Consider the following 13,974-nt stretch of genomic DNA (forward strand, 5'->3'; position numbering starts at 1 on the left):
TTGTTTGAAACGATTCAAAAACTGAAAGGACTTGTTTGGGACTTTTGAAACTTAAAGGACCACTTTGGGAAAAACGAAAAACTCAAAAGGACCTTTAAATTTGACCTATAATAAATCAGATCCCACTGATTGAGGATCATGACTGTCATGCCTTAGAATTAGCTTAGTGTACCTATGTAAGTTTGATATATACAGGACCTACAGTTCTATGGAATAATAGAGAACACACAAAATTCTATTCTAAATTGTCCTGTCATTTTCATATTCTATATTCCATGTTCATGTTGCTATCTTAAGATAGGTTAGAACCAAATATTGTCCATAAAGATGAAATACCTAAGGTTGGAACTATGTTTAGTTCTAAAGAAAAACTTATTGAGTATTACAAGAGTTATGCCTGGTCTATAGGTTTTGGAGTTTCTAAACTTAGTAGCAAAACTGGTGATGATGGAAAGAAATATTTTACTCTTGCATATAGTCGTGGAACAAAGTATGTGAGTAAATCGAAGAATATGTTAAAGCCAAACCCTTCAATAAAAACCCAGTGTAAGGCTAGATTAAATACAAGCATTCGTTTAGATGGAATAGTTACTATTTAAAAAATTTCAAAAAGGCATCACAAACTCGTGTATTCTCTTTATATATACCAGCGTTGAAACGATATATAGACACACACACACACACCTGATGTCAATGGATTCTGACACACGCACAAGTATGCACCCCTTTAGAAGTACACCCCCACTATATAAATACTACAACTATGTGTGACTTTGTGTTTAGGTTTTTAACTTCCAATTTCCACATTTATAACTCTCCTTTAGAGATCCATCCAATCTGAGACTTCCATTTTTTCAATTGACCCTACACTAGTTTTATTCAGTGTAGGATTTTGTGTTTTGTCTTTTAACTCACAAATTCAACACCTGTTCCAACATACGATATATATTTTCGTGAGTGCTCATTCATTCAAAATAGTGGGTATCCAAGGGCACACATTTGGAGTAAATCCCATCATATATAATCACAATTAATATGTCTATTTTATACAATGCGTGTTCCACTTTTTTAAATCCATACGAAACTAATTCTACCTAATGTAAAACTTTATGTTTATTTTTTCAACTTCAAATATATACTTGATCTAATCAACCCTAAAGGGTCGGAACCCCACCACCAACAATACTCAGCGCCTTCATTGCTTCCTATATGTAACAACTAAGCTAACTAACCACACTAAAAACTATTTTGAAAATATAAAGTTTTTTTTATTTTTTTTGTTAATCGGATATGTTCTGTGTCCAACTAATTACAAGAAAATTGCCATATACCTACGGAGGTTTATAGTGACGGTCGAAAATCTGTAGGTATTGATAAATTTTACCTACGGAAGTGGCCGTAGGTATAGGTAGCTTAAAAAAATAAAATAAAAATATAAAAAGTAATACAAGAGAGCGCCTAATGAAATTATAGACCGGAAAAGATCCCACTTTTTCCAATTTTGCCCACCTCTAAATTGAAAATATATAAAAAAAACTCTAATAAAAACAATAAAAAACCCAACTCTTCACGTTCCAGAACACGGTTCATTCTTCACCTGTTTCAGAATCCAAATCAAAATCTTACTCTTCCAAATCCTGAAATGGCCAAATCAAAACCTCACCTTTTCTTCCCTGATTGAAACCTCACCCTCTCTTGTTCTTCCCCGTTCCCAAATTGCAACACTTTTCACACCCAAATCGAAATCCTTGAAGATCAACTGAAAGAATCTGAAGTCAAATCCCTCTGTCTCAAAGCAAAAAAGATCCTGTAAGCCATCAATTTTCACGTTTCTTCTGTTTTTACTTTCTGTAAGTCATCAAAGGACAAAATTCTGTTATTAGGTTTTCACTATTTTCACTTGATTTTTTGATTTATTTTTACTATAATATTTGTTGATTTTTTGATTTGTTTTGATTATGTTTTTAGTATGATAGTATTTTTACTTACTGGGCACACTGTGATAATTGGGCACACAGTAGCAACAAATATTTTAATGAAAAGTTATTTTATTTATAGGGTATCTTTCAAGGAGATTTAGTAGGTTTGGGGAGTGTTTGGGTTGATGTATTTGCTCTTATATACTGGTATAAGTGTTGTGAGACTGTTATTTGGCAAGAACTTATCAAAACAACTTATGACATGTTCATAAGCTGTTTTCAGCTTATTCTCATAAGTCATCGAAGATAGCCTATTAAAATAGCTAATAGTTTATGCAAAAGCAATATAACTTGATTTTGGCAAGAACTAATAGTTTTGTAAGACTGTTGTTTGGCAAAAACTTATAAAAACAACTTATGACATGTTCATAAGCTGTTTTTAGCTTATCCTCATAAGTCATCAAAGATCTTGATTTAACTTGGTTTTCCCATTTAAGAAAATATAAAGAGAGGTTCTGTGAAAAGTAATGACAATGATGAACTAAAGACATATGTAAAAAAAATGGTTAAAAAGATAAATAGCGAAGTAGCGAGACTGAAGCAATTATGACCAACTCAACGGTTGTAACTCATTCACATATTTTCATGAATTTTCATTTGCTATATTTAGCCCCACATTACTTTTAATTTACATGTCATTTATTTATGTTATACCATTTGGAACTAGGTGTGAATCAAATGACGCATAGAGAGTGGATGCATGATTCGACAAAACAAAGTAAAGATTATATTGAAGGGGTTAATCGATTTCTTGAATTTGCTTTTCGAAATTCAAAAACCAACAAAATATTGTGCCCTTGTACACATTGTGCTAATTATCACAAAGGGTCTCGCACAAGTGTCCGTGAACACTTAATTGATCCACGGCGTGGATTCGTTAAAGGTTATAGGCAATGGGTATTTCATGGTGAGGATCCTAAAACTTCAAGTCAAACAACTGAACATGCAGAAATGGAGCATGACATGGATGGATTAATTAATGATGTTTTTAGAGCTAATTTGATGGAAAAGGCAGCTTTGGATGAAGGTGAAAGAAATCCACAAGTCGGAGAAAATAGTAAGTTTTACCAATTAGTGAAGGAGAATGAGGAAATGCTCTACCCTAACTGTAAGAAGTATAGCAAGCTATCATTTATGGTACATTTGTTTCATTTGAAGTGTCTAAATGGATGGAGTGACAAGTCATTCTCTATGTTGCTAGATTTATTAAGAGATGCTTTACCGGAAGGGAACATTTTGCCGAATTCATACTATGAAACAAAGATGATTTCAGGGTTAGGTTTGGGGTATGAGAAGATCCATGCTTGTCCGAATGATTGCATATTATATCGAGATAAATATGTCAACGATCAAGTTTGTCCAAAATGTGGTACGTCAAGGTGGAAAACAACTAATGAAGATGTACAAGCTAATGGAATGGAAACTTCTGATAAGAGAAAGAACTTACCTACTAAGATCCTTCGATGGTTTCCATTGAAACCAAGGCTGCAAAGGTTATTCATGTCCTCTGAAGTTGCTGAATCAATGAGATGGCACCATAAGGGTAGATTGAATGATGGCTCTCTTAGGCATCCAGCTGATTCCCTTGCTTGGAAGGATTTTGCAGAACGATATCCAATGTTTTCGTCAGATGCTCGTAATGTTCGATTAGGACTAGCTTCTGACGGGTTCAACCCTTTCAAGACTATGAGTATTAATCATAGCACTTGGCCCGTCATTCTTATTCCTTATAATCTTCCTCCTTGGATGTGCATGAAACAATCATTCTTCATGTTATCACTATTAATTCCAGGTCCAAAAGGTCCTGGAAACAACGTTGATGTTTATCTACAACCATTAATAGAAGAGTTGCAAGATTTATGGGCTAATGGAATTGAAACATTTGATGCTTACAAGAGGGAGACATTTCAACTTCGTGCTGCTATAACGTGGACAATCAATGACTTTCCAGCATATGCTAACCTGTCTGGATGGAGTACTAAAGGTCAATATGCATGTCCATGTTGCGGTATTGAAACTACCTCACGTTGGTTAAAGCATGGTGGAAAATTTTGTTATATGTGCCATCGTCGTTGGTTAGCTCCTAAACATAAGTGGAGATTGAATAGTAAGGATTTTGATGGAACACGGGAGTTAAGGAAACCTCCTAGAAGACTTCATGGGGATGCTATTTTAAGTCAGATAAATGAATGTTTAGAAGAAGGTCTAGAAGATGGGGCACAACCTTGCAAAAAGAAAAGCATTTTCTTCACATTGCCGTATTGGAAATATAATGTATTGCATCACAATCTTGATGTGATGCACATTGAAAAAAATGTTTGTGATAACATCATTGGTACATTGTTAAACCAAGAGGGAAAATCTAAAGATAATTATAAGGCGCGAGCTGATCTTGTAGATATGGGCATAAGGAGTATGCTTCATCCTCAACCAAGCCCCAATAGTAGTACAATGCGTTTGCCTAGAGCATGTTATCAAATGACTAACAAGGAAAAAGATGCTTTTCTAAGCATCCTCAAGAATGTAAAATGTCCAGATGAATGCTCATCAAGCATCCCACGATGTGTGCAAGTCAAGCAACGCAAGATATTTGGCTTAAAAAGTTATGACTGCCATGTTTTGATGCAAGTGCTTCTTCCAATAGCATTAAGGGGTTCATTGTCGGATAAGTCACTTCAGCTTTGATAGATCTTTGCAATTTCTTCAAGCAAATTTGTTCTAAGGTACTTAATGTGGAATTCCTAGAACAATTGGAGACTCGGATAGCTATAACACTTTGTCAGCTGGAAACAATTTTCCCTCCTTCATTTTTTACTGTTATGGTGCATTTGGTAATTCATTTGGCATATGAAGCAAAGGTTGGTGGACCTGTACAATATCGATGGATGTATCCTGTTGAGAGGTATGAATCGTATAGTAAGAACACTTTGTTTTATTGAATTTGTTTTGATACATAAAATAAATTAAATTCACTTTCAGGTTTCTTCTTACTCTTAAGTCCTTTGTACGTAATAGAGCACATCCTGAAGGATAAATGGCAGAAGCATATGTGGCCAATGAATGTTTAACATTTTGTTCACAATATATATCTGGCGTTGAAACTAGGTTGAATCGACCTAGAAGAAATGATGATCAAATGGATTCTACATTGAAAGATAATGTCACCTTTTTACATCCTATTGGAAGACCTTTAGGTGTGAAGAAAAAACAGAAGTTTCGGTTAGGGAAGCGGAGGAGAGTGAGTAGAACTAAACTTGAGAAGAAAGAGTTAACACAAGCACATAGATATGTGCTTTCTAACTGTGATGCAGTTTCTCCATATATAGAGTAAGACACAAATCATATTTCATTTTTATACTAATTATAAGTCAAAATCGTAACTTCTTATATAGTTTTCACTATCATAATTTTTAGTGAGCACCTGGAACTTCTTAAGAGACAGAATCGGAAGCAGAGATTGTCACAACTTGAAATTGACAAACAACATGGTCAAAAATTTACTGAGTGGTTTAAACAAAGGGTAAGCAGTGGTTTACAAGTTTAGTGACTATTTTTATATTTCAACTTACTATTTTTAATAAAATATTTTAGATTCATCGCTTGGATGAAGAAGGGAGCCGACAAGTTACTGATAAGCTTAGATGGTTAGCACGTGGACCAAATGAGGTTGTTAGAAGATTCACTGGTTATGCAATTAATGGTTTTAGATTCCACACAAAGGAGAGAGAGAGATATTTGAAAACACAAAATAGTGGAGTAGTTGTTAAGACAAAGACTTCCAAAGATGAAGTTAATTATTACGGTGCAATAACTGATATATTCCAGTTGGATTATTCTAACAACTATAAGGTTGTGTTATTCAAATGCGATTGGGTTGATATCAAGAAAGGTGTCAAGAAAGATAAATTTGGGACAACACTTGTGAATTTCAAATAGAGTAATGATACATAGACACTCTTTATTTTCATACACCTTTGTACACCTCATGCATTAGGAAGAGAGAAGATGAGAGGAAAGAGAAAGTGTACTTGTGCGGGGTCCACGTGACTACGTGTCAGGGGTGTCAAAGGATGTATTGCCACCTAAGGGTGTCTATGTATCATTACTCTTTCAAATATTTAAAACATACCGGGAAAGATATTTGTGATGACCCATTTTGTTTTTGCATCACAAACTAAGAAGGTGTTTTATGTATATGATGAGAGAAACAATGATTGGTCTGCTGTTCTGGATGCAAAGATCAGAGATATCTATGATATGGGTGATGAGGAATCTAATGAAATTGAAGAAATTCACGAGCCACTAACAAATAACACAAGTGAAGTTACTCATAATATTGATGATTTGGTTCGGCTGGAAGTTGATGATGATAATGCTTTCTTTGAAGTCGTGGTCGATGTTAATAATTTAGGTGATGTGGAGGATGAAGATGATGAGTAGAACAATATGATGGAGATATGAATGATTTTGGTTATGTCTTGTTTGGTTATGTTTTAGTTCTGTATTTTGGTTATGTGAATGAGATAATACAAGCTGCTAAACAGGTACTTCTGAATTTACTAATCTTCGTATAAAAATACAAGTTGTTTCATTGGTTTAAGAGAACATGGAATTTATATACAATGCTAGTTTTGTGTTTGAGTTACACAATTTGTTGAATTTCGCCCGTGGTGGTTCACGCCATTATTTAGCAATACTCTTGATTTAAGCTTAATCTTTATCTGCAATTTTCGATTTTCTGTGATATAGTTTACTGCTGCTTCTAGTGTTCCTAACCCTTTGAATTCCCCTAGTCCAAGCAATAATGAAAATGGTATTCAATTAAATATCACTCAAGTTGTTAATATTTTCTTTGTTTTTTAGGAGTGATATTCTCAACGATGAATTGTGTTATTAATCTTTTCTTTTTATTTCTTGTAGGTGAAGATGAGGAGGCTAATATGGAGACTTGAAGATGGAAATTTGAAATTGGAAACTAGGCTAGACATTGTTTTGGTTCTTTTCTTTATTGACATAGTTATAAGGCTTTGTATGCCTAATATGGTTCTGTCTTGTTTTGGTTAATGCTCTAAAGTACTATAGGATTGACATGATTTAGCTTTTGTTAATTTCTATGTTTCGAAGAATTGGTGTTAATCTTCAATATATATGGTATGGAATCTTTTTTTTGGTTTCTAAATATATCCATTTAATTGCCTAGTTTATAATTTGATTAATTTCATAAAATAAAATTTTCAAATAATATAGAATCAAGAACGTGATGTGTACATTAATTGCAATAAAATGCGTACGGTAACAAATTTATACGAACAAATAATAGGTCTCGGCAAGTTTTTAGTGACGGAAATGGTCGCAGGTAAAAACCATTTGCAGTTCTATACCTACGTCCAAATCTGTAGGTAATTCTGATTGGGTTCTATACCTACGCCCAAAATCCGTAGGTAAAGCATAATTGTCTAGTCCAACGGCTATTGATTCCGTAACTATAGGATGTAGTTACGGCTCAAATCCGTAGGTATAACACCAGTATCCACCACGAAAAAAATGGCCGTAGGTATAGTTATTTTGACATATACCTACGGCAAAAGGATATTTACCTAAGATTAGTTTATAAACTAATCTTACGGTTGGATTCGAACTTAATCCTCTAGTTAAATTGAAAAAAATCTTTTACAATTTTATTCAAATGCTCCTAGGTTTGAAACAATTTTTAATCACACTAAAGAGGTGTATTTGATTGAGATTTTAAAAGATTATTTTGGCAAACAAAATTTATGTGATTGTATTGATTTTATAGAATTTTAAAAGACTTTTTTAAATGACTTTTTACAGTCAAGATTTTGAACACATGATTTTAATGAATTTATAACACATATTTGAAAAGATTTCAATAGATTTTATGAAATTTTAAGATTTGAGAGGATCGCGTGGATTCTTAAGAAAAATTCAAAATGACAAGAGTGAATGAAAAAAATTAAGAACTTAAAATATGGAATTGACTAAAAATAATTATAATAATAACAAGTTAGTCAAAATAAAATATAACATTAATAATACTGCTAATCTTTATCTTTATCTTTATATATATAAATGTTAGATAGTCTCCAATCAACCTTAATTAACCCTAATCCGACCTTTTTTATGGGTCTAACTAAAGTTCCAACATAATGAATTATGTATCTCCATTGGTGTAATTCATCTAATCTTTTAGTCTAGTTTATTTGAATTATGAAGTTTGTTTTAAATCCTTTAAATAATGAAGTTGTTTGGACATGTAAATTATCCAACCGACCGATAATTAAGTGCAGTAATGCACCGGACCAACATAGTGAGGACGAACATTATGATATTGATTTGTTTACTTGAGACAATTGAACATTATGAAATAAATTTCAGTAAATGATGTAATAATAGGGAGATATACAAATAACTTCATTGGTATTTGGTTGCCAACAACGGTTATCTAAATTATAATTACTTAATGATAATAAAAAATTGCTAATTAGGATTGAAATTGAAATAACCGTTTGATAATTAGTCAACCTGTATTTATTTCCGTATCTTAAGAAAAAACACAAATAACCTACCAAATAGATCTCTATAGTTTTTGTCAAAAAAAATATCTCTAAAGTTATTCAATACAGTTGACAAACGAATATCTTCACAATTTAAAGGTCAGTTTATATTGTATGTCAAAACATCATTAAAAAAATATTTGCAGTTTCAAAATTCAAAACATATAGGCTAAGCTATTTATAGTTCTATAAATTAAGTTTGATTTAAGCCTTCTACGTATTTAACATCTGGTTATGGCATATTCATATCCAATTACCTTTAATTTTTTTGTAATTCTTGTTTTAATACTTGCATTTGGAGCTAGCAATATAGAGCCAAACCCATTTCTCGATTGTCCTAATCATCCCGTATATATTACAATTATCAATGATATATACCCAGAATCAACTCCCACAGAATTCACATTACATTGCAAATCAAAAGATGATGATCTTGGATTTCACTCACTCGCATATTCACAACAGTATGTATTTTCATTCCAGCCATCGTATGTATTTTGGAAAAACACGTTATTCTTCTGCAGTTTTACATGGCAAGGAAGTCCATATCGTCATTATATTGAAATTTACAGTCAAAAACGAGATGGGTGCAATAGCCTCCAGTGGAAAATGAATAAAACTGGTGGATTTAAATCGGGGCAGTTCTATCCTTGGAGTAGTGTTGAAATAATGCATGCAAATGGTACATCCAAGTTGTAACTTTCTGTTAGCAAGCTGGACCCGGGTAAACCCAAGAGACAGGTTACCCAACCCGCATGGACCAAAGACTTTGTGATGGGTAAAACCGCCTAGGCCCAACAGAGTCACTTCTCAATAAGATGTAATAAGGCCCATTAGTAGTAGCATCTAGTAGCAACTTAACCTAGCTATATATAATGTTTGACTGCCTCCTTAGAGGATATGAATGAAGTTATATTTTTTTTTTTCAGTTTATTTTTGTTGCATAAACCCTAGTTTGTTGTGATACCAAGAGCATAGTATCACTTTCTCATGGTTCATGAGTTGAAATAATAGGAATTCAATCTATCTCTCTACATGTATAACTTTTTTTTTTTAGTGTATCGTTATACCAATGTGCACCGCTTTATACGTACAAACCTCCACTATATAAACACTACTAATGTGTGTGATTCATTCAATGTGAGACTTTGTCTTTGGTATTTTAAGTCCCAATTTTCACACTTGTGACAACATATAATGTTAAAAATTAATTAATTAATTAATTTTTTTTTGGTTAATATTAAAAACATATCATTTAGCTCAAACTTAAGTCCGGCCATTTGACGTCGTTGCGTGTGTGATATATATATTTTTGTGAGTGCTTACTCTGTTCACAAAAGTGGATACTCCAAGCGCATACATTGGGAATGAATCCCCTCATATATAAACACTATTAATATGTGTGTTCCATCTAATATGAGACTTTCACTTTTTTCAATTCACACAACACGAGCTCCATCTAATGTGGAACTTTGTGTTTATTATTCAAACTTCAAATTTCTACTATTGTGTTACAACAAGTTGAATTATATATCTCCTTTGGTGTACTTGAACTAATCTTTTAATCAAGTTTACTTGAATTCTGAAGTTTGTTTTAAGTGTTGGATCATTAATCCAACATTGCCCTTATATGTGAATAATTATGTATGGTGGATTGTCCCTTAAGTTAGGTTCAATTAAAGTGCCTTTGAAGAAGAAAAAAATGTTCAATTAAAGTGATCTCATAAGATTTTTTTTAATTGGGCTGATGAGCATCTAATAAGGGGTAAGCCTTTAATATAATGTCAAGAGACTAATGGGTAATTTTATTTTGGCTAAAATGCATTTTTAATTGGCCATCAAGTTTCACAAACTTGTAATTTTGGTCCCCCAAATTTGAAAATAGCATTTTTGCCCCCTTAAGTTTCACCTCCTTTATAAAACCATAATCCCCCTTAATTTTGATTCAGTCAAAACTGATGTGGATGACATGTCACATGCTGACTGTGTAATTTTTTAATTTTTAAATAAAATAAAAGCGACATAATTATAAATGAAATAAAATAATTGAAAAATGAAAAGAAAACCCAGAAATCCCCGTATTAAACCTAGAAACACCAATAGTTAACGCTAGTCCATGGGTGATATAATTAAAGAGGTCATGGTCCCCAGGTAGGGATGTAAATAGATATCCATGGATGCAGATAATATGATATCCGTGTCCACTCCGTTGGATAAATATGAAATTTGTACCATATCCATATCCGTGCGGGTATCCGTTCAGCGGGTATCCACGAATTTTGAGGTATCTGCGGGTTTATACAGATATCCATGGATGACATTTATAAAAATAAAATAAAAAATCTGTTTATTTTTTTTAGATAAAATTTAGAAATAAAGGTTCTTCACATGCATTTTCTTTTCTTTTTAGCAAAACATAATATTCATAGATTACAATAACAATAAAGATCATTAACGAAACAAAAACACAAATAAAGTCTCTTACATTTAATAAAAATAAAGTTCTTTGATTTAACAAAAGTATAAGTAAAGTTCATCATATTCAATAAAAACAAAGATATTGCATCAACAATCCCAACCACTTTTACTTCCTTTTAAAGGAGCGTAATAACGAATAACACTCACAATACGTATGGTTTTTTCTTAGGAAGTGGAATGGTATTAAGCTTATTTATGAAATTTACTCGGTTTAATAGCCGGTATGGATATCTGCGGGTGTGGATACCATTAAATCCGTATCCATATTCATTAATTAGCGGGTAGTTAAAAAATCCGTTTATTTTATCCATGAATATCCATTAAGGTATCTGCTCCATGTCCGTGGCGGATTTTATCTGCCGATATCCACGGATGCGGATTGTTTTGCCATCCCAATACCCAGGTCACACACCAAGCTGTCATTCTAGTTAACATTCCATCATAATAAGGAGAAATGGAGAATAACAAAGGTTTCTAAGTGAGAGTGTGTGTTGATCTGAAAGGCCATACAATATCAACAATATTCGATTATGAATTTAGCTATGCTTCCGCATATTGATATGTTATCTCCGATGGTTAACGTGATTAATTTCAGGTTTTAAAATCAAGTTTGGTACTAACAAGTGGTATAGAGCCAATCATATTTTATCATTAAGAAAAAAAATTAAAGTTCATATGTATTTGGCTTGTTTGACCTATTTATATTCATTGGTTGCTTCTCGGCATCGTTATATGGTCTCAGGTTACGTCTTTAATTATAAATTGAAGAAAATTTGCCTCGGTTTTGCATTCTTTTTATACATAATGATAACTTCAGTTTCACGGTTTCATATTTGGGGTTCTCCTTTTGAATTCAGATCAAGTATAATATGCATTATGCATCAAATGTTTCTGTTCATAGGCTGTTTAGTAACATATGTTTCAAGTTGTAGAATTAGATTTTTGAAGTTTACATTGGAATATTAATAGTTGCAAATGCATTATTACATTCTAAGGGGCTACATATATATTTAATTCTAATTCTAGAAGTTGATTTTTTATTTTTTTCTTAGACAAAAGTGGAGCAACATTGAGTTGCTGCCATCATATATTCAAAAACAAAGGAATAACATAGGGAGGGGGCTAGGCCAAAACCCCCTAAAAAATGAACAAATCAAAAGTTAGGCGTCTCTGACATAAACAGCCTGCAAGCTAGGAGGAATTGTGTTCCAGATGGTGAATTGATCGATGGAAAGTCCAATATTAGCTAGACCATCTGCACGCTGGTTACCCTCTCTAAAAACATGAGAAACAAAATAATTCATAGACCTAAGCATAATTTTACAGTTTTTCCATCTGTTCCTTAATCTACAAGGCACATGTGAGTTAGAATTTAAGGCCTGCACCACCATGGCTGAGTCAAGTTCCAGCCACATGTTATTCCAACCATTTTGATAAGCAGTCTCAATAGCTCTCATAGCTCCAATCAATTCAGCTTGGAATGCATTATCAGCCTTTAACTTTTCAGTGAAGCAAAGAATTAAATCTGAACCAGCATTTATGAAAATTGCTCCACAAGAGGAAGATGAGGAGGTGAAGTGTAACATCCCAATATTTTTTTATACATATTTTTTTTTTGAATAATTTTCTCAATTTGTCATTTGGTTGTTGAACAATTTATTTTATACATATTTGATGAGTCATTTCTTCCCTTACTCTCCAATATAATCGGCACCCAACATAAGGGGAAGAACTTACTCCCTTTTTTATTTCATCATACCAGATAGTTTAATATCAAACCAACTGAATCCTCATTCTTTGACACTCATAGTTTCATAGTCCTCCTCTCTCACTCTGTCTATTTTAATTCCCTACTATATTCACTTTCAAAATAAAGAAAATAATAGTAATAATTCCATTCCATGTACACAATCCAAAAATCAGCCCTCACATTTTCCTCTTAGTTTCATGTACAAGCAATTCATGCCTTTATGTCATATGATATTCCATTTGGTTCATATTGGGTCCAAATTATTCTCATTCATTCTTCCTTCCCTTTTACCATAAAAACCATCAATGACAATTTATTTGTATTAATGATCCCAGTAGTAGGAAATCAAGTTTCCCCTCTTACTCTAATCTCTCGTGGACCACCCCCTAAATCCTCAAATTTCTTTATACAAAAACCTATTAAAAGAGAATGAAAATGAGTTGCCACACCCACACCACACGTCATGATCATCACCCTTTCCTTTGTGCAAGTTCTAAGGTACTCCATTGTCCCATTCTTTTGCTTAATTGTTTTCATATTCCAATTTCTAATTCTAGCATTATTTTCTTTGAAGCTTGTGCTCCTCTTCCTTTGTGAGTATCCTGTGAGAGTTCTAACAAATTCTTCACGATTTTACCGGTTGGTTCTCCTTGATTTCAAAGGCTCCATCTTCAATATAATGCTCAGAGCGGGAGAAATTGTGTCTGTATCGTAGCTGCGAGTTTGAGGCTAGAGTTGTGGATTAGGAATGAGAGTACACAAGATAAGGGCTTTTTCCCCACACGTTCTTACTAAGTGCTAGGGCTTTGTTATTAAATAGGGGTAACAATTCTTGTAAAGACACTACTAGAAAAAGCAAAATTAGCAAGGGAAATTAGTGACGGAAAAAATGAAATTCCTCACAAATTTCATGGTCGCAAAATTTAGTGACGGAATTAGAGAGGGATTTCACGTTTTCCCTCACAAAATTTCCCTCACTAATTTTGTTTTTTTAGTAGTGAGAAAACAATTAAAATATTATTTATTTACATGGTAAAATCTAATATTTTATAAGAATGATTATTTTAATTGAGTTTTATATGATAGTTGTGTGTGATGTGATGCGGAATGATATTTGTATATTATTTTATTATGTTCATATGTTTTTGTGATGCTGAGAAAGACATGTTAGATTTTGATTAATTAAGGAAAA

General features: G+C 32.9%; 2 protein-coding genes across 2 annotated transcripts; one reads left to right on the forward strand and one right to left on the reverse strand.

The window, feature by feature from the left end:
- The first annotated feature begins 1,536 nt into the window (after positions 1-1,536).
- Positions 1,537-7,160, forward strand: LOC112416312 (uncharacterized). The gene is made up of 6 exons (XM_024769691.2): positions 1,537-1,809; positions 2,647-4,881; positions 4,959-5,306; positions 5,394-5,499; positions 5,571-6,523; positions 6,900-7,160. Exon 2 carries the CDS (start codon positions 2,658-2,660, stop codon positions 4,662-4,664), a length of 2,007 nt encoding a protein of 668 aa, XP_024625459.1. The 5' UTR covers positions 1,537-1,809; positions 2,647-2,657; the 3' UTR covers positions 4,665-4,881; positions 4,959-5,306; positions 5,394-5,499; positions 5,571-6,523; positions 6,900-7,160.
- A 5,032-nt stretch (positions 7,161-12,192) lies between these two features.
- LOC112416570 (uncharacterized) lies at positions 12,193-12,618 on the reverse strand. The gene has a single exon (XM_024770811.1). It carries the CDS (start codon positions 12,616-12,618, stop codon positions 12,193-12,195), a length of 426 nt encoding a protein of 141 aa, XP_024626579.1.
- Positions 12,619-13,974: the final 1,356 nt, after the last annotated feature.

The sequence above is a fragment of the Medicago truncatula genome, chromosome 7, assembly GCF_003473485.1.
Source record: "Medicago truncatula cultivar Jemalong A17 chromosome 7, MtrunA17r5.0-ANR, whole genome shotgun sequence".
In the NCBI taxonomy this organism is placed as follows: Eukaryota; Viridiplantae; Streptophyta; class Magnoliopsida; order Fabales; family Fabaceae; genus Medicago; species Medicago truncatula.

Coding starts and splice junctions, on each gene's coding strand:
- LOC112416570 (XM_024770811.1), bottom strand. CDS start 12,618: ATGTTACACTTCACCTCCTCATCTTCCTCTTGTGGAGCAATTTTCATA.
- LOC112416312 (XM_024769691.2), top strand. CDS start 2,658: ATGACGCATAGAGAGTGGATGCATGATTCGACAAAACAAAGTAAAGAT.